The sequence below is a fragment of the Mobula birostris genome, chromosome 14 (assembly GCF_030028105.1).
Source record: "Mobula birostris isolate sMobBir1 chromosome 14, sMobBir1.hap1, whole genome shotgun sequence".
Taxonomy (NCBI): Eukaryota; Metazoa; Chordata; class Chondrichthyes; order Myliobatiformes; family Myliobatidae; genus Mobula; species Mobula birostris.
In genome coordinates, this window is record NC_092383.1 from 89,544,152 (window position 1) to 89,564,974 (window position 20,823).

The 20,823-nt window shown below is 43.0% G+C and overlaps 1 protein-coding gene across 3 annotated transcripts in view; it reads right to left on the reverse strand.

Moving 5' to 3' along the window:
- LOC140209543 (solute carrier family 26 member 9-like) overlaps positions 1–20,823 on the reverse strand; it is a 153,914-nt gene that overhangs the window by 50,671 nt on the left and 82,420 nt on the right. For all 3 annotated transcript variants that reach the window (XM_072277806.1, XM_072277804.1, XM_072277805.1), the window contains 3 exons: positions 15,349–15,426; positions 12,667–12,762; positions 9,196–9,302 (listed from right to left, as the gene is read on the reverse strand). In XM_072277806.1, coding sequence (XP_072133907.1) covers positions 9,196–9,302; positions 12,667–12,762; positions 15,349–15,426 — 281 coding nt within the window. The remainder of the gene's footprint in view (positions 1–9,195; positions 9,303–12,666; positions 12,763–15,348; positions 15,427–20,823) is intronic.

The window sequence follows — 20,823 nt, forward strand, 5'->3', positions numbered from 1 at the left end:
AGCTTGAGCTGAGGAAAAACACCTTAAAAATAATAATAATATTAAATAGTAAATATATCCGTGGGAACAAAAAGATAGTTGATATATCCTGAGGAAAAATGTTCCTTTTGTAATATTGGGAATTGATTAGAACATATCTGGAGTGCGTATACAATATTATTCTTAGTTAAGAAAGTATGTAAACGGATTGGAATTACTTCTGAGAATGCTCATTAGACCGCTATATTGAAGGGATTGGATGTCTCATAAGAAAAGGTTGAATAAGTTAGGCTTTTATCTACTGGAGTTAAGGAGACCTGATTGCTAGCTCAGCATGGACTCGATAGGCTGAAGAGTTTGTTTCCATGCTGATTATGAAATGCCTCCCTTGTCAATGTTGTCAAACATCCTGGAGAGGAATCTCAGAACCAGGTTTGTTATCACTAACATATGTCGTGAAATTTGTTGTTTTGCCGCAGCACACATAAAAAGTATTACTATAAGTTACAATAAGAAATATATTAAAAAAGTAGCGCAAAAGGAGAGCAAAATATTGTGGCGGTGTTCATGGACCATTCGGAAATCTGATCGCAATGGGGAAGAAGCTGTGCCTAAATCATTGAGTGGGTGTTTTTAGGCTCCTGTACCTCCTCCCTGTAAAAAGGGTATGTCCTGGGTGATGGGGCTCTTTAATAAGACCATAAGACCATAAAACAAAGGAGCAGAAGTCGGCCATTCGGCCCATCAAGTCTGCTCCACCATTTTATCATGAGCTGATCCATTCTCCCATTTAGTCCCACTCCCCCACCTTCTCATCATAACCTTTGATGCCCTGGCTACTCAGATACCTATCAATCTTTGCCTTAAATACACCCAATGACTTGGCCTCCACTGCTGCCCGTGGCAACAAATTCTATAGATTCACCACCCTCTGACTAAAAAAATTTCTTCGCATGTCTGTTCTGAATGGGCGCCCTTCAATCCTTAAGTCATGCCCTCTCGTACTAGACTCTCCCATCCTGGGAAACAATTTTGCCACATCTACTCTGTCCATGCCTTTCAACATTCGATGGATGGATGCTTTTGAGGCATCACCTTCTAAAGATTTTGCCGACGGTTCAGTCAACCGAGAGTGAGCTTATCCTGTACTACAGTTCCCACCAGGCATCAAACCAATGTCTCAGAACTCAGTTTGGGTCTTCTGCAGGAGCAACAACAATGAACTGTAGCTGAACTATCTAAAGCCAAACAAGCTTAAAAAAAACAGAAATGAAACCTCTCTTGTGGTTTCTTACAAAGTTTCCATTATTTCTTCATAACGTTATCCAGAAATTGTTTTTAACCCAAGAAAAAATATCCCGTCATAACCTACTAGCTGTTTTTGCCTAATAACTCCCTCAATATCAAAGCAGCAGTAAAGTGCATGAAACAGGTTCATTTAGTTTGGAAATGGATTCAAAGTGCAGGGACAATTAGTTGAGAACTCAGCTCTCATTCCAAATTCCGTTGAGATTCTGACTTTTATTTATTTAATCTCTCTGGCAATAACATTAGCTACTGTTTATGATGGACTGCACCTTGCTGTAGCTGCAGACTGGGCAACGGGTCTTAAAAATATATAATTTCCCTTAGTGAATTCATTTATTTTGCATTTGCTGGCTTCAGAAAGAAAGCCGAGCATTAATGCTGCTCCCTGGCCATTGTAACTGTCCAGATGGACACATACCATTGAGGCCCAGTGTCAAGATATTGGAAGAATGAGGGAATCACAGACCTTTTTATTCAGCCTGACGGGTTGTTAGGATTAGGAAAGCAATGACTAAGAGGGTGAGGAGGGCAGATACATTTCAACAGAGAAAGTTTTTGCAGTATTTCTCGAACAGGACACATAAATCCTTTTTGATGACATAAGTCCTTGTCATTGAAAACCTTGGCAAAACTTCTATAAATGTGTGGTGGAAAGTGTGCTGACTGGCTGCATTACAGCCTGGTATGGGGACACCAATGCCTTTGGGCGGAAAACCCTACAAAAGGTAGTGGATTTGGCCCAGTACATCATGGGTAAAGCCCTCCCAACCATTGAGCACATCTACATGAAATGTTGCCATTGAAAAGCAGCATCAATCATCAAAGATCCTCACTACCCAGGCCATGCTCTTTTCTGGCTGCTGCCATCAGATAGAAGGTACAAGTACCTTAGGACTCACACCACCAGGTTCAAGGACAGGTACTCCTCTCAAAACTCAGCATCTTGAACAAAAGGGGATAGCTACACTCATTTAGCGATTTTTTTTATCTTGTTACTTCATGCTCATTATTCATTGCTATTTACTTATATCTGCACTTGCACAGCTTATTTACAGTTAACAGCTCATGACGTTACAGTTTAAGTAATTGTTCTCTAGATTTCCCAGCTATGACAATCTAAATTTACCTGCTAAAAAAGAACCTCAGGGTTGTATGTGGTGACATGTATGCACTGTGATAACAAACATAACTTTAAACTCTGAGCTTCTGAACTTTGAATATAAGTGGAGCTGATTGGGCAGAGTGGATTGAATGGCCTCTTCCTGTGTTATATATGGAGCCCTGTTGAGACTAGTTATGTTGTGCTCTGGTCAAAGAGTAAGCTGGCTCTCTGGCCCAACTTAACCATGCTGACAAAAGTGCCCAGTTAAGCTAGACTCATTTGCACAAGAGATTCTGCAGGTACTCAACATTCAGAGTAACACACACAAAATATTGAAAGCACTCAGCAGGTCAGGCAGCATCTAAGGAGAAGAATAAACAGTTGACGTTTTGGGTTGAGATCCTTCATCAGAACCTGCTGATTTGCTCCAGCATATTGCATTTATTACTCTGGATTTTCAGCATCTGCAGAATCCCTTGAGTACTTGGATACATAGCAACATGTTTTGACCAATCAATCCTCCTGTCTCTCTCCCTTCCTTTTCAGTCCCGAAGAAGGGTCTCAGCCTGTAAGGTCTTGTTTGTTCATCTTCATAGATGCTGCCTGACCTGCTGAGTTCTTCCAGCATTTTGTGTGTGCTACTCTGGTCTCATTTGTTCTTGCTTGACCCATATTCCTTTAAATCTTTCCTGTCTATGTACTTATCCAAAAGCTGTTTTTATTGCACCCGCCACTTTCTCTGGCAGCTCATTTCATATAAGATTGTCATAGCTGGGAAAGGTAGTGGCGATAAGCTCCCACTACCTATTAAATATTCCCAATGGCTTGCATCTCCAATAGCCTCTGACAACCATGAGCAGATATTGGCTTTCACATGTGGCTTAGCTACTAAGCCCAGCGGACCCATCTCTACTGACAGTAGAAGGGGTAAAGGGGGGTTACTGGCGTCTTAGAACCAACTGCTTCAGGCAGATGAAGCTCTTCAGTCATGGTTGGCAGTTCATCGAGGAGAAGGAAAACTCTGATCTCAAATCTCTGCTGCCTTGTGCCTATATTCATTCATGGGGAAGGCTTCTGGAGTAAACCCTGAGGAAAAAATCCAGAGCTGGAGTCCTAAGGCAGTCCTACATTGAGTTCAATGCTGACTGGCAATTCCTGCAACATCGCTAGTTCAATCTGTCACAGTCCCTGCCATTCTTTTGGGTTCATCAGATGTGTGGACAGGGGGAACTTGCTGCATAGAGAGCAGCTCTTCATATCATACTCCCATGGCTTGCGTATCTAAACAGCTAGGATGCAACATCTATGGGTGACACTGACTGATGGAGTCTTCATTCACTCATTTCATACCCACCACCCTCTGTGTGAAGAAGTTGCATTTAAATCCTTTCTAAATCTTTCACCCCTCACCTTAAACCGATGCCCTCTAGTTTTTGGTGCCCTTTTCTTTGGAAAAAGTCTGTGTGCATTCATCTGTCTGTGTCCTTCATGATTTTAGACAACTCTATATTGTCACATCTCTGTCTCCAACATTCCAATATATGTCCTATCAAGAGAGATTAGGCAGAGTAGAGCTGTGATCTCTGGACTTTAGAGGAGCGAGCAGTGATCTCATTAAAACACACCAACCCCCATGAGACAATGGAGTAGATATGGGGAAGCTGCTTCCCCAGGAGGGGTTACAGTGTCAAAGTAAAGGAGCTGAAACTTAAGACTGAAATAAGAAATATCTTAAGAAAGGAAGGAAGTTACGCTGTCTGTAAGGAGTTTATACATCCTCTGTTATTTCCTCTGGGTGCTCTGGTTTCCTCCCAGATTCCAAAGACATACAGAAAAGTGTGTTTCGGCTTGCAATGTTGGCACTGAAAATGTGGCCAGAATAATCCTTGTTGATTTGATTTGACAGAAACAACACATTTCACCGTATGTTTCAATATAAAGAAAAGTAAATGTTATTATCAAAGTACATACATGTCACCACATACAACCCTGAGATTCATGTGCTTTCGGGCATCTATAGAATAGTAACTATAACAGGATCAATGAAAGATCATCCAGAGTGCAGATGACAACAAACTGTGCAAATGCAAATATAAATAAATAGCAATAAATAACGAGAACATGAGATATGAGTCCTTAAAGTGAGATCAATGGTTGCAGGAATATTTCAATGATGGGGCAAGTGAGTGTAGCTATCCCCTTTTATTCAAAAGCCTTTCTCCAACCTGGTGATACAAGTCCTGAGGTTTGCTAATGGCTGCAGCGAGAGGCGAGCATGAGCTTTCCTATGACGGTGTTTCATGTAGATGTGCTCAATGGTTGGGAGGGCTTTACCCATGATGTATTGGGATGAATCCACTATTTTTGTAGGATTTTGCATTCAAAACCCTTGGTGTTTCCACACCAGGCCGTGATGCAGCCAGTCAATGTATACTCCACTACACATCTATAGAAGTTTGTCAAAGTTTTAGATGTCATGCCAATAAAAATATCAATGTACATATGATAATAAAGCTAATCTTTATCTTTATCTTTATCGTTATAATTTTTTTTCACCAGAGGACAGTGATTCTTTGGAAATCTTGCGGAAGCTTGGTTGCTTATTATATTTAAGATGAAGATGTTTGGATATCATTGAAATCAAAGTACGTGGATTGTGCTTAGAGCAAATAGATCAGTTGGGAGCAAGTATGTCTTCTCCTGCCTCTATTTTTTTTTTGCATTTTTTATGGTCTCATGCGATTTTATAATAAATCCGCTAGAGTTTGGTACAATCTCTGCCAGGGACCTCCTGAGCCCTTTCACCCCACAGAATTCCACTTCATAAGCAAACTAAGTCCATCATCAGTGAAAGCAAGAGTCCAGATTGAAAAGGATCTGGGCTCATGTCCATTTCTATCAAAGATGCCAAAGACGCCTCCAACTTGTTCCCACAGGTGGAGCCAATGTCAGAACGCATGGCTTTTGATGTAGTTACAACCCGAGAAAAGCGATGTCTTTTTGATAGAGATACAGCAGGGAAACAGGCTTTTCCGGCCCAATCAGCCCACGCTGCCCAATTATATCCATGTGATCAAATAGTCTACTAACCCGTATGCCTTTGGAATCTAGGAGGAAACTGGAGCACCCGGAGGAAACCCATGCAGTCATGGGGAGAACGTACAAACTCCTTGCAGAAAACAGTGAATAAAACCTGGGTAGCTGGTGTTGCAAAGTATTGCAATAAAAACCACACTACCATGCAACCCTTCGGGCTTTTTCACCATCATATAAAATATCATATCTTATATCAGCATCGTATCAATTTCCTATCACCATCATTGACAATTGGTTGTGCCAAACCAATTAAATTAGTAATCAAATGGCCAACTAACCTAATCTCTTGTGCCTCCACATTGTTCATATTCTTCCATTTCCCTCACATTCTGGTGCCTATCCAAACATCTCTTAAAAGCCCTAAGGTTTCTGCCTCGACCACCACCCCAGGCAGTGCATTCCAAGCACCTACCTCTCCCTGTGTAAAAAAATTTCTCCTCACGTCTTCTTTGAAATTACTGCCTCTGAATTAAATGCATTCCTTTTGGTATTAGACATTTCAACCCTAGGAAAAACATACTGTCTTGTCTACTGTATTAATGCCTCTCACAATCTTATAAATCTCTATCAGATCTCCCCTCAGCCTCTGCCGCCCCAGAGAAACAAGCCAAGTTTGTCCAGCCTCTCGATATAGTTCATGCCCTCTAATCCAGACAACGTCCTGGGAAACCTCTTCTGCATCCTCTCCAAAGCCCCGACGTACAGTACGTCCTATAATGGGATGACCAGAACTGTATGCAATACTCCAGATGTAGTCTAACTGGAGTTTTATAAAGCTGCAAAATAACTTCCTGACTTTTGAACTCAGTGCCTCAACTAATAAAGGCAAGCAGGTCACATGCCTTCTTCACCACCCTATCAACCCACGTAGCCACTTTTAAGGAGTAATGAACTTGGATTCCAAGGTCCCTCTGCTCATCAACAACATTAAGGGTCTTGACCTACCAAGGTGCAATACTTCATGTTTGGCTGAGTTAAACTCCATTTTCCATTTCTTTGCCCATATCTGCAACTGATCTATATCCTGCTGTATTCTTTTCCAGTCTTCCATGCCAGCCACAACACCACCAATCTTTTGCATCACCTGCAATCTTACGTAATTTGCGTCTTTTGTTTCTGGGCATTGTCAGCTGGGGACAAAAGTGTAAATGTCTGATGAGAAAATATGGATGGTGGATAACTGAATGTGTGAGAAACAGAGTCAGTGGAAGAAAAAAATTGTGTAAGGAAAGAAATGGGCCAGTTATAGGTGTTAAACAAGTGGGGAAGGAATGGTTCAATAAATGAATTGAATAGGATGGAGTGTTCCTGTTATAATAAGAGACTGAAGAGGCCAGAGAGGCATGTCTGTTCTCCCTGCAGCAGAAGAGGTTAAGACTTTGGTTCGGATTCAGAACCAGACCCGGATTCAGATTCCGATTGAGATCCATATCCATTTATTTATCACATACACATTGAAACATTCAGTGGAATGTGTTGTTTGCGTTGACAAGGATGTGCTGGGGGCAGCCAGTAAGGGTCGCTGCACATTCTGGCGCCAACATTGCATGCCCACAGTGTTCAGCAGAACAGCACCAACAACAACAACAACAGTAAAACAATCCTCTTTTCTAACCACCCACACACAGATAGTGTTCCAACCCCAGAACAGGACGCCTCCGGGCCTCCAGCCTGCAGTGAACTCGTGGACTCACAGACAGGAAGAGACATGACTGGGGTAGATAAAATTATGAATAGTATAGGAAGGGTAGACTGCAGTAAACAATTCTCCAGAGTAGAAAGAAGAGGGAAAACATTCAGAGCAAGGGTAAAATATTGGAGAAGATTTGAGAGCAAATTTCTTTCACTTAGAGATGGTGAGCACTGCCAGAGAGTTACAGACAGCATATAAGCAGTGTCTAGACAAGTAATTGGATCACCCAGGCATAGAAGACGATGGGCCAATTAATGTAGTTGGATGCCCACTGGTTGACAGAGAAATGGTGGGTCAAATGGCTTGCTTCTCTATAAATGCTGGAGGAGCTCAGTGAGTCAAGCAGCATCCACTGAGAGAAATGGGTAGTTGGTGCTTTGGGTCAAGACCCTTCATCTGGACTGAAATATAGAGGGAAGGTAACGAAGTGAATGAAAGGATGGGGCAAGCGCTGGCAGGAGGTGGATGGATCCAGGTAAGGAGAGAAGAGTAAGAATAGTGACAGAAGCTGGGGGAGGGGGGTTAAGATTATGGTGACAAAGAGATGCAGTTGGCAAATCTGATAGGAGAGGAAGGTGGAGTATTGGGAAGGTTCCTGACCAAGTACAGGAATAATAAATGTAACAACTGGACTAATATTAGCAATAGTATTCATGGGATATTTTATCATCTGGAAGAATAATAATAGATACAGGATAATTGTATCAGTCTAATAGTCCGAGGAGTACTGGTATCACATAATGGGATAATTACAGGAGTAACTAGATTATGGATATATTTTTGTTTTATTATTTTGCAGAATGTGGATTTTCATTGAATGATTTCCAGGACTGAAGAGATTATCTTAGGTGAACAGACTGAGAAGACTAGAAGCAACAAGCAAAGTACTGGAGATAACCTTTGAAGGGAAATGGACAGACGCCATTTTGGATTGAAATCTTTCATCTGGACTTTGCTCCAGATTCCAGCATCTGAAGTCTCTTTGAGAAACCTAGCTCTGTATTCCTAGGTGATTAGAAGAATGATCAAACTGAAGCATAAACCTTTTGAGGGGCCTGGATGGTGGGAAATGTTTCTCTGAGCTGTTGAATTTTTGGTTGCTAGGGAGACATTGGGGTTACTTGTTGTTTGTCAGTCTTTGTTTTTGTATAGCTTTTCATAAATTCTATTGTATTTCTTTATATTCCTGTAAATGCCTGCAAGAAAATGAACCTCAAATTGGTGTATGGAAACATATGCACTTTGAATAATAAATTTACTTTGAGAATTTGACTTTATTACAGGCCAGTGGATGAGAGATTCAGTTAATGGAACAAGTCTTAAGGACAGAAAGGCCAATTCCTGCCCCTATTTTAAGACCTTTGATCTACTTGGAGCTGATCTTGAACGACTTTTCTTCACATATTGATATTCTTCATTATTCTTATTTATTTATTGATTGATTGAGATACAGTGCGGAATAGTCCCTTCTGGTCCTTTCAGCCACGCTGTCCAGCAATCCCTCAATTTAACCCTAGCCTAATCATGGGAAAATTTAAAATGACCAATTAATCTACTAATTGATATGGGTTTGGAATGTGGGAGGAAACCAGAGCACCTGGAGGAAACCCACATTGTCATGAGGAGAATGTACAAACTCCTTACAGACAGCGATGGATTCATTTATATTATTCTCACAATTTTTGCTCTTTTTGCACTGCTTATTTAGCTTGCTTTGATACATATTTCATTTTAAGTTTGTAGATAAATATGTATTACACTGTACTGCTGCCTAGAGCAACAAATTTTATGACATATGTCAATGATAATAAACTTGATTGTGATTTTAACTGTTCGAACAGCTTCCCACCATCAGATTTCTGAATGGTCCATAAACCCTTGAACACTATCTCACTATTTTGCCTTTTCATTGCACTATAAATTTATTTATTTTTCAAGATCTTTCAGCTGACCTTACATGCCTTCCCTTCACATAACATGAGCTTTCGGAGACAGTTAAAGAAAGTGACATACTCACAATTGTGTTTGGAACACCACAACTAGTGCCGAGAATCCCACGCCGACTGCCACCCCGTAGGGCAAACCAAGCAGGAACGCTGACAGGAAGCTTACCACCCACACGCTCTAAGGGCAGAGAGAGGGGTTGAGTCAGGTTGACCTCACTAAGGTACACACTCACCGCAGAAAACAAAAATAGGTATTTCTTCTGAGAAGGTCTGCGTGAGATGTTGCTTAACAGCACTTTCAAAGTTCAGGATGAAAGTGTGAAGCTGAACACTGGTGGTCCTTCAGATTCTAGCAATGGGAATTTCATGTAGACCTCTAGTTTTCCTGTTGATTTCCCTGTCATAATCCCTCTTCCACACTGCTTACCTCATCCCAAAATTCTTACTGTGTTGCTCACATCTCTCTCTACCGTGGGCAACATGATGAATTGGCAGAGCAGACTCGATGGGCTGAATGGCCTAATTCTGCTCCAATGTCTTATGGTCTAACACACACTTGTTGGTGAGTGTTTGCTTGAATCTCTTCTGAGTGCCTGGTTTCCATCTGTCTTCCCAGATTGCTCAGCTGTGGCAGCTTAGAACCCACTCTTATCCCATTGACCCTACGCTTCAGGGATCAATCTATGGCAGTCAGAAGCAGGTTGGGGTTAGAAAGTAGAGACAAAAGTGGCTGCAGATACCGGAACAACGCACACAGAATGCTGGAGGAACTCAGCAGCTCAGGCAGTATCTATGGAGGGGAATGAACCTCGACATTTCCGGCCAAGACCCTTCATCAGGACTCAACAGATGAATCTGGAATCTGGAGCAACACAGGAGACGCTGGAGGAATGGGGAGAAAGCAGGAGTATGGGGTTGAGAGAGATAATATATCATCCACGATTGAACAGTGGAGTAGTCACGATGGGCCAAACAACCTGTTTCTGCTCCTGTGTCATATGGTCTTAACCCAGCTGGTCAGACAGCAGCTGTGGAGGGGAATGGACAGCCGACTCTTCGGGTTGAGACCCTTCACCAGGGCTGAAAGAAAGAGAGAGTCAGCCGATGTGGAAAGGTGGAGAGAAGGGGTGGGACAAGAGCTGGAAAGTGATGGGTGGATCCAGGTGAGGGAGCTGATAGGCAGACGAGGGAGGGAGGAGAGAATGGGAATGATGTCAGAGGCTGGGAGGTGATAGGTGGAAGCGACAAAGGGCTGAAGAGGAAAGGAAGGTGGAGCATGGAATAAAGGGAGAGACTTCTGGGAGGAGTGTGTGGATGAAGGGCTAAAGGAGAGGATGGAGAATGGAGGAGGTGGGGGATAATGATAAGAGAATGGCAGTCCTGTGGATAAGAAGGAGGGAGAAGAGAGAACAGATGGGAAGAAGTTACTTGAAGTTTGCAAAGTCAATATTCACGCTATCAAGATGGAGACTACCCAGGCTGAATATGATGTGCTGTTTTGAAGTGTAGCTAGTCAGGGTCTTTTTTCCAGTATGGAAATGTCAGATACCAGAGAACATAGGTTTAAGGTGAAGCTTAAGAGGCAAATTATTTTAGTCAACGCGTATAAAAATTGCTGGTGAACGCAGCAGGCCAGGCAACATCTATAGGAAGATGTACAGTCGATGTTTCAGGCCGAGACCCTTCGTCAGGACTAACTGATATTTTAGTGGTAGGTGTGTGGAATTGATCCCAGGAGAGATGGTAGAAATAGATATGAAAGTAATGTTTGCAAGGCAGTCAAACAGAGGCATGAACAGGCCGGGAACGGCAGGATACAGACCATGTGCGGGCAGATGGGATTAGTTTGGATTGGCGATATGATTGGCACAGACTTCATGGGCTCTAAAACCTGCTCATGTGTTGTGTTTTCCTCTCCTGTGCTCTATGGCTTCTCTCCTCCTGCCCATTGTGCTTGGTTAACACCAGCTTCCCATACATTCCCAGCTTAGCCTGTCATCAACCCGTGTGGAGAAATTCCGGAATTCTCTCCCTAAATTCTTCCATTTTCCACCTCACTTCTATCTTTTAATGTGGTCCTTAAATCTTGTCCAAGCCTCCTGTGCACTTTGGTGTCCTGTTCAGTTCTCCCTGAGAATTCCCACATAAAATGAGCTCTGTACAGTCTGTCTCTTGGTAACCAGCTCCTGACTTTTGGGTACCCTGACATAACAATGAAACTTCCACAACATTATAAAATTCAAAAGTTTGGCTTATGGCTCATTGTTAAGAACAGAAGAACCAATATCCTCTCTCCCTACTTTTAGTGATTTAGGAAATGTCCTTTAGCATAAGTCTTATATGCTATTGATACCGTTCTTTACAATGCTGTAGAAGTATAGTCACTACACGAATTTTTGTGTATTTTCTGACTTAAGGACACAATTAACTCACAGACATCTATAAAAAGGGAACACATTCATTACCCAGGGATGTCCTGTACTCTATTAACGGCAAGTTAATGCATTTTGTTCTAGTGGCAGCTAAATACAATACTCCAAATAATTTAGGAAGTAGACCCTGGAATTAAAACACTTAATAAGGTTGTCCTAGATATCTAATAGATCCCATTAGTTCTTTGTGCTTCATAGACTTACAGAATTCACGCAAAAATATTGAGCTTCAAAAAGTACAATACAGGTTTGTGGCAAAAAGCCCGAATCTTAATTCACTTCAGCTAGAAAATAGAATTTGAAACATGGAACAGTATACTACAGGCTCTTCAGCCCATGATATTGTGTAAATCTTTTAACCTACTTCAAGATCAAGCCTCCTACATGTCCCTTCATTTTTCTCGCATCCATGTGCTTATCTAAGAGTCTCTTACATGTCCCTAGTGAATCTGCCTCTATCACCACCCCGATGGCACTCACTACTTCTGACATTCCCCCCCCGCCCCACCACCACCTGTACTTTCATCCCATCGCCTTAAAGTTACGTCCTCTCATATTAGCCCTTCCTGTCCTGGGAAAAAGGTGTTGCCTATCTGCCCTATATATTCCTCTTATCAGCTTATGCACCCTTATCAAGTCTCCTCTCATCCTCCTTCACTCCAAAGAGAAATGCACAAACTATTCTCATAAGATACTCTGTGCTCTGTAATCCAGGCAGCATTCTGGTAAATCTCCTCTGCCCCCTCTCTAAAGCTTCCACATCTTTCCTGTAATGAGGCAAACAGAAAAGTACACAGTACTCTAAGTATGGTCTAACCAGAGTTTTATAGAGCTGCAACATTATCTCACAGCTCTTGAAATCAATTCCCAAACTAATGAAGGCCAACATGCCATACGTCTTCTAGGTTATCATATCGGCTTGTGCAGTGACTTTGAGAGATCAACGGACATGGACCCCAGGATCCCTCTGTTCCTCCACACTGCTAAGGATCCTGGTACTAATCTTGTACTCTGCCTTCACGTTCGACCTACAGAGTGAATCACTGCACACTTTCCTAGATTGAACATTACACAAGCATCTCGCAATAATAAACAGGAAATGTCACTCACACAATCCAGTTTGTTTTTCTTCCACAGGTAGAAGGGGTCAGTGATCTGCATCAAGGTGTTTTTCAAGTTGACGGCTATCAGTGCTCCCAGTACAGACTAGGGACGGAAACAGAGGGAGGTTTTATGTAATATCTTACTCTACACCAGAGGAAATCTCCTGCCTGTGAAACCAAGCACACTTTGCTGTTTCTTCCAGTCTTCTGGAACTGGAGATTGACTTTGTCCATGATTGATGCACACTATTGACCATTACTAGGTCACGGCTGAAGGCTATTTCCCACGCAACAGTGTGCTGAAGCTGGAATCTGGTGCTGTTCGACACGGGCCATTGATGAACAAAGAAAATAGAGTAGTACAGCTCTGTACAAGTCCTTTGGCCTATAATGTTATGGTGACCCTTTAACTTGCTCCAAGGTCGATCTAAACCAGGGTTTCCCAACCTGGGGTCCACAGACCCCCTCGGTTAATGGTAAGGGTCCATGGCATAAAAAAAGGTTGGGAGCTCCTGATCTAACCCTTCCCTTCCACTTAGCCCCTCCATTTAATGATGGGACTGTATTGAAGTTCAAAGTTAAAAGTTCAAAACAAATTTATTATCAAAATACATATTCTACTTTCTTGCAGGCATTCAGAGGAAAAATAAAGAAAGAATAGAATTTAGAAAAGAAAACTATACATAAGCAAAGATTGATAAACAACCAATGTGAAAAGGAGAAGCTGTGCAATTAAAAATAATATTGAGAGTATGAGTTGTAAGGAATCCTTGAAAGAAAGTCTGTAGGTTGTGGGATCAGTCCAAAGTAAAGCTGACTGAGGTTACCTATGCCAGCTCAGTTACCGACCCTCTGCACCTCTGATCCCCTCATGGACATCTAGCTTCTCCTTCCTCTAGTCAATAGTCAGCTCTTTGGTTTTGCTGACATTGAGTGAGGTGGTTGTTGTGGCAGCGCTCAACCAGATTTTTAGTGTGCTAGTAAAGAGCAGGATGGCAAGCCTGATGGGGATCTGAATACTCCTCTAACTCCTTGTCCCCTCATCCCCCCATAAAGAAACTGCCACCCCTACTAGATCCCTAGAAATCCCACCACCCCACTGAGTGGCAGAATGGCACAGCTAGATTCAGTCCTGACCTCGGCCTCTGTCTGTGTGAGTCTGTGTAAATTAAAAGCGCTTGGTGTTGGGCCCACTACTTCTCATCTTATATATTAATGATCTGGATGACAGAATTGATGGCTTTGAGGCCAAGTTTGCAGACAATACAAAGATAAGTGGAGGTGCAGGTAGAGTTGAGGAATCAAGGGGAAAGCAGAATCTGTCCAGAGATTTGGACAGATCAAGAGAGTGGGCAAGTAAGTGACACATGGAATACAGTGTCGGGCACTGTAGGGTCATGCACATTGGTAGAAAGAATAATGTTTAAAGAGCTTCTTGATTCCTGATTCCAGATTAGTAAGCAGGTTAAAGCTTCCGGAGAGAAGGCACTAGAATGAGGTTGAGAGGGAAAATAAATCAGTCGTAATTGAATAGATGGACCGAGTAGCTTAATTCTGCTCTTGTTATGATTTTCTCCCTGTAACCGTGTGGGTTTCCTCCGGGTGCTCCGGTTCCCTGCTACGTCCCACAAACACGCAGATTGGTGGGGTGATTGGCGGGGTGGAGATACATTTCTACCAAAGGAGGTGTAAGACGCTCCTTCCCTCCACTAGCCTGCAGGTCACCCTTGGGCAATGTGTAGCACCTGCTTAAACCCCACAATGAGGGTCACATGAAGCCATGGTGATTAGTGTAAAAGGTCACCTGCTTTGATGATATCTGCATGGGAGCAAGTGGTGGATGGTCTGATGAGCATCTGGTGCACATCACAAGTCCTGGTTATGTGACCACTGACACCAGGCAATCTCTGAAGATGGTTGGGGCCACCTGTCTTGTACAGACACTGCCCAGAAAAAGGAGATAGCAAGCCACTTCTGTAGAAAAATTAGCCAAGAACTACCATGATCATGGAAAGACCATGATCACGCATGTCATATGACATGGCACATAATGATGAAGATGAAACTGCCTCTGGTGTGTAGTAGGTGGTAGAAACTTGGGGCAATTGATAGGAACGTGGGAAGAACAGAATGGGGATCAGTGTAAATGATTACCTGCTTTGATGATATCTGCTCTTGCTAAACGGTGTGGATTAAATGCACCTATGGAGTTGTCTCCATGCTGTATTACTCTACATCTATGACCCTCTCAAAAGAGGCTGGGTGTAGCCTCTCACGTACAAGGAGAAAGACTTGAAGGCACAACCTCAGAGGCAGAAGTTCAAGTGGTGGAGTTCCAGCAGTGACTACTTATAGAGTGAAGCACTTAGGGCTGCCCTGCAGATGTGAAGGGCGTGTCTCAGATTGAGAATCAGGTTTATTAACTCTGACACACAGTATAATGTCAAATTTGTTGTTGTACAGCAGCAGTACAGTGCAAAGACATAAAAATCTTCAAATTACAAAAACAAACAGTGGAAAAACTAAGGAATAATGAGATAGTATTCATGGGTTCATAGACTGTTCAGAAATCTGATGGTAGAAGGGCAAAAACTGTTCATAATTTGTCAAGGGTGAGCCTTCAGGCTCCTGTATCTCAATATGCAAGGTCATTCTTTCTATAATAAGCATCATCCGGAAGGGCTCTTACCTTAGGAAGTGGTTGCAGGTACACTCCCAAAACCATAAATACTAGAAGCACCACTATCACCACAAAGAGACTGGCGAACTGGAAAGAAGAAAGGACACATTATGTCACACGCTCGTTAATTAGTGATGAATGATTGTTTTTGTCCGCTCAGTAAAAGTGAGGGTTCTGAGTTAATGGGGCATTCCAAACATTGAAAGCATCATAAACACAAGAGATTCTGCAAATGCTGGAAATACAGAGCTATACACACACACACACATACAAAGTGCTTGAGGTACTCGGCAGATCAGGCAGCTACTATGGAGGGTCTTGGCCTGAAACATTAACTGTTTATTCCCCTCCATAGATGCTACCTGACCTGGTGAGTTCCTCCAGCATATTGAAAGGACCAGTTGACTCTAGAAGTAGTGTCTGGCTTTGCTGCAAAACTTTACACCAATAAAGTTCAACATAGACCTGAATGGCTTTTGAGTTATGGACTGGTGCCATTGTAGCTAATCTTGAGGTCCAAGCTCTTAGCCCCCTGAAAGCTGCAGCACAAGCAGGTAGAGTGGTAACAAAGGTGTATGGCAAGCCTGCCTTCATTTGCAGGGCATAGAGTTTAAGAGTGAAGTCAAGTTGCAGTTCTATAAAACTTGAAATGTGGTTCTAGTCAGCCCATTACAGGAAGCTTTGGAGAGGCTGCAGAAGAGGTTCACCAGGATGCTGATTGGATTAAAGAGTATAAGCCATAAGAAGAGGCTGGACAAACTGGAATGTTTTCTCTGGACCATTAGAAGATAAGGAGAGGCCTGATAGACATTTATAAAATGAAGAGAAACTTGGACAGGATATTCTTCCCCAGAGGAAAAAACAATATGTGGAATTGTCAAATACTTGGGAACATAGCTTTAAGGGGAGAAGGAAAATTAACACAGGAAGTCTTTTACACAGGGAATGGCAAGTATCTGGAACACGCTTCCATGGGAGATGGTGGAATCCAGGTACAATAGCAACGTCTAAGAGGCACTTAGACAGGCAAAAGAACAGGCAAGCAATGGAGGAATATGGACCATGTGCAGGCGGGTTTACAGTTTAATAGTCAGAATAGACATGGATGAACATTAGATCTTGATATTTCGATGATATCAGAGCAGCAGGACTGGTGTGTGTGTGAAATTTTCAGGAGACTATTGCTTGGAGTACTGTGTGCAACTCCGGTCACTCTTTTTCAGAAAGGATATGGAGGATTTGGAGAGGGTGCAGAAGAGTTTTACCAGTATGGATTTGAGGGAATGTGGTAGAAGAAGAAGTTGAGCAAACTTGAATTGTTTCCTCTTGAGCATTGGAGACCTGATAGAAGTTTAGGTTAGTATAATTTAATTTAAGTACTAACAGGCCCTTCTGGCTTAACGAGCCCATGCCACCCAATTACACCCATGTGATTAATTAATCTATTAACCCGTACATCTTTGGAATGTGGGAGGAAACCAGAGCACCTGGAGGAAACCCACACAGTCAGAGGGAGAACGTCCAAACTCCTTAGAGACAGCAGTGGAATTGAGCCTGGACTGCCGCCAGTGTAATCGCTATGCTACCGTGCAACCCCAAGTTTGTAATGTTAGGCATAGGTAGGATAGAGAATCAGAATCATTTTCCCAGGGAAGGAATGTCAAAAACTAGAGGGCAGGGATGAGAGGGGGAAATTTCAAAGTGGATGAAGGGTGGAAGGGTGGAAGGGTGAAAGTGGATGTGGGGCAGTGCCTGGAACACACCATCAGGATTGGTGGTGAGAACAGATATTATAGTGGCACTTAAGAGGCATATACAGAGAATGGATAGGGATATGAATGATGCATAGGCAGTAAGGATTAGTGTAATTCGACATCATTAATTTAATTAGTTCAGTGCAATATTGTGGGCCGAAGGGCATGTTCCTATGCTGTGCTCTTCCACGTTCTACCAAAGTAACTGTTACATGGAAGGTTCTACGTTATTGGAGTTTTCCAAACACTGAAATGACCAGTTGACCCTAGAGGTAGCTTGTAGACTCTTTGGCAAAACTCTGTACAGTGATAGCAACCACTCTCCGTGTAAAAATACCTTACCCCTCAGAACCCCTTTAAAACTCCTTCCTCTCAACTTAAACCTATGGGAAAATGATCCCCCTCCCATGGGAAAAATGTAGTATGGCAATTGTCCCGTATCGGACCGTAAAGCACTCCAGCAAGTAGTGAAAACTGCTCAGCGGATTATTGGCACCCAATTGCCCACCATTGAGAACATCTACCATAAACGCTGCCTGGGCAGGGCGAAAAGCATTATCAAGGATGCATCTCACCCTAACCATGGACTTTTTACTCTCCTCCCATCCGGTAGGTGCTACAGGAGACTCCGCTCCCACACCAGCAGGAACAGGAAGAGCTTCGTTCCTGAGGCTGTGACCCTGCTGAACCTCACATCACAGTGCTAAGCCGCATTGCACCCATATTGTACTGTCTCAGTACTTTTATATTTGTGTGCTGTAGCACTTACTTTTTATTTGCAGTTATTTTGTAAATAGTCATAGTCATACTCATATGGCTATGACTATGACCAAGATGGTATGCAACTTCGGCAGCATCCTCTTTTCAGGCACCACAGTGAGAGAGTCCAGTCCCATCCCCACAACATCACTGGCCTTACAAATGAGTTTGTTGATTCTGTTGGTGTCTGCTACCCTCAGCCTGCTGCCCCAGCACACAACAGCAAATATGATCGCACTGGCCACCACAGACTCGTAGAACATCCTCAGCATCGTCCGGCAGATGTTAAAGGACCTCAGTCTCCTCAGGAAATAGAGACCGCTCTGACCCTTCTTGTAGACAGCCTCAGTGTTCTTTGACCAGTCCAGTTTATTGTCAATTCGTATCCCCAGGTATTTGTAATCCTCCACCATATCCACACTGACCCCCTGGATGGAAACAGGGGTCACCGGTACCTTAGCTCTCCTCAGGTCTACCACCAGCTCCTTAGTCTTTTTCACATTAAGCTGCAGATAATTCTGTTCACACCATGTGACAAAGTTTCCTACCATTTCCTAAATAACACTATTCTTTGCATTTCTGGTCAGATGCTAACTGCATATCATTGGCTTTGTATCTGTACTCGGCACAATGACAATAAAGTTGAATCTAATCTAAATTAAACCAATCTAAAAAGGATTCTGATTAGCTACACTGGTTATGCATCTTAAAATCTTATAACACACAAAATGCTGGAGGAATTCAGCGGGTCAGGGAACATCTGTGGGGAGGAATAAAGAGCCAATGTTTTCAGGGTGTGTCCCTTTGTCAGGACTGGATTGAAGGGGAAAGAAACCAGAAACATTGGCTCCTTTTCCCTCTCCATAGATGCTGCCACACCTGCTGAGCTCTTCCAGTATTTTATATGTGTAACTCTGGATTTCCAGCATCTGCAGGATCTCTTGTGTTTATAATTTTATAAACCTCTATGAGGTAACCCCTTGACCTCCTTCACGCCAGGGAAAACAGACACGGCTTATTCAGACTCTCATCGTAAGTAAAGTCCTCCGGTCTAGAATTAAGGTTCATAGATCAAGGATTAAGGATCAAGGTTGAATTCTTTTTCTACAATATACATATACATGTACTAGGAATTTGCTGTGATGTGTTGGTCAGGGAGCAACATACAACAAACAACATTAATATTCTACAATTATAAGAATAAAGAACTCTATAAAAAATGAAGTTCGAGGCTGAAGTTTGGAGATGGAATAAAATGTGCATAAATACATAAATACCAGCATGTACTTACAATGTAAACAGTTTTATAAAAACTGGTTTAAAATGTTTATAGTGTGGTGACCAAGGTTAATGTCTAGGCAACACCCTAATGGTTCTGGGAGACATGGTGAGAAATGCAAATGAAGATGATGTCATATCCCACTCCACCAATCAGATTTCTTGTTTCAATTCTGACCCCCCCCCCCCAATGCAATCTTCATGGAGTTTCCACACCCCCCATGTGACACTGGGGATTTTTCTCCTGGTTGCTCCAGTTTCCTCCCATATTTGGAAGGTGTGTGTAACAAACCAACTGCTGGAGGAATTCAGCTGGCTGAACAACTCCTAGGTTGGGGGTGAAGGGATTGGGGAAGCGATTTTTGATTTTTCAGTTCAAAACCTTGCATTTAGTCCTTACTTCTTAGTCTGACATCCAATGTCTCCAGAGATGTGTGGGTTGGTGGGTTAATTAGTCACTGTAAACTGACCCTCAAGTCCAGGTGAGTGGTCACCTTGTGTGAAGGTGAGTGAACACTGTACGCTGACCATCGTGTGTAGGTTAATTGATCTCTATTACACACATCAAAGTTGCTGCTGAATGCAGCAGGCCAGGCAGCATCTCTAGGAAGAGGTACAGTCGACGTTTTGGGCCGAGACCCTTTGTCAGGACTTACTGAAGGAAGAGCTAGTAAGAGATTTGAAAGTGGGAGGGGGGAGATCCAAAATGATAGGAGAAGACAGGAGGGGGAGGGATGGAGCCAAGAGCTGGACAGGTGATTGGCAAAAGGGATATGAGAGGATCGTGGGACAGGAGGCCCAGGGAGAAGGAAAAGGGAGGGGGGGGGGAAAACCCAGAGGATGGGCAAGGGGTATAGTCAGAGGGACAAAGGGAGAAAAAGGAGAGAGAGAGAGAGAGAGAGAGAGAGAGAGAAAGAATGTGTGTATATAAATAAATAACGGATGGGGTACAAGGGGGAGGTGGGGGATTAGCGGAAGTTAGAGAAGTCAATGTTCATGCCATCGGGTTGGAGGCTACCCAGATGGAATATAAGGTGTTGTTCCTCCAACCTGAGTGTGGCTTCATCTTTACAGTAGAGGAGGCCGTGGATAGACATATCAGAATGGGAATGGGATGTTGAATTAAAATGTGTGGCCACTGGGAGATCCTGCTTTCTCTGGCGGACAGAGCGTAGGTGCTCAGCAAAATGATCTCCCAGTCTGCGTCGGGTCTTGCCAATATATAGAAGGCCACATCGGGAGCACCGGACGCAGTATATCACCCCAGCCGACTCACAGGTGAAGTGTCGCCTCACCTGGAAGGGCTGTCTGGGGCCCTGAATGGTGGTAAGGGAGGAAGTGTAAGGGCATGTATAGCACTTGTTCCGCTTACAAGGATGGGTCCCACATCCCATTCCCATTCTGATATGTCATCTCCCAGTGGCCACACATTTTAATTCAACATCCCATTCCCATTCTGATATGTCTATCCACTGCCTCCTCTACTGTTCAGATGAAGCCACACTCAGGTTGGAGGAACAACACCTTATATTCCGTCTGGGTAGCCTCCAACCTGATGGCATGAACATTAACTTCTCTAACTTCCGCTAATGCCCCACCTCCCGCTTGTACCCCATCCATTATTTATTTATATACACACACAATCTTTCTCTCTCTCTCTCTCTCTCCTTTTTCTCCCTCTGTCCCTTTGACT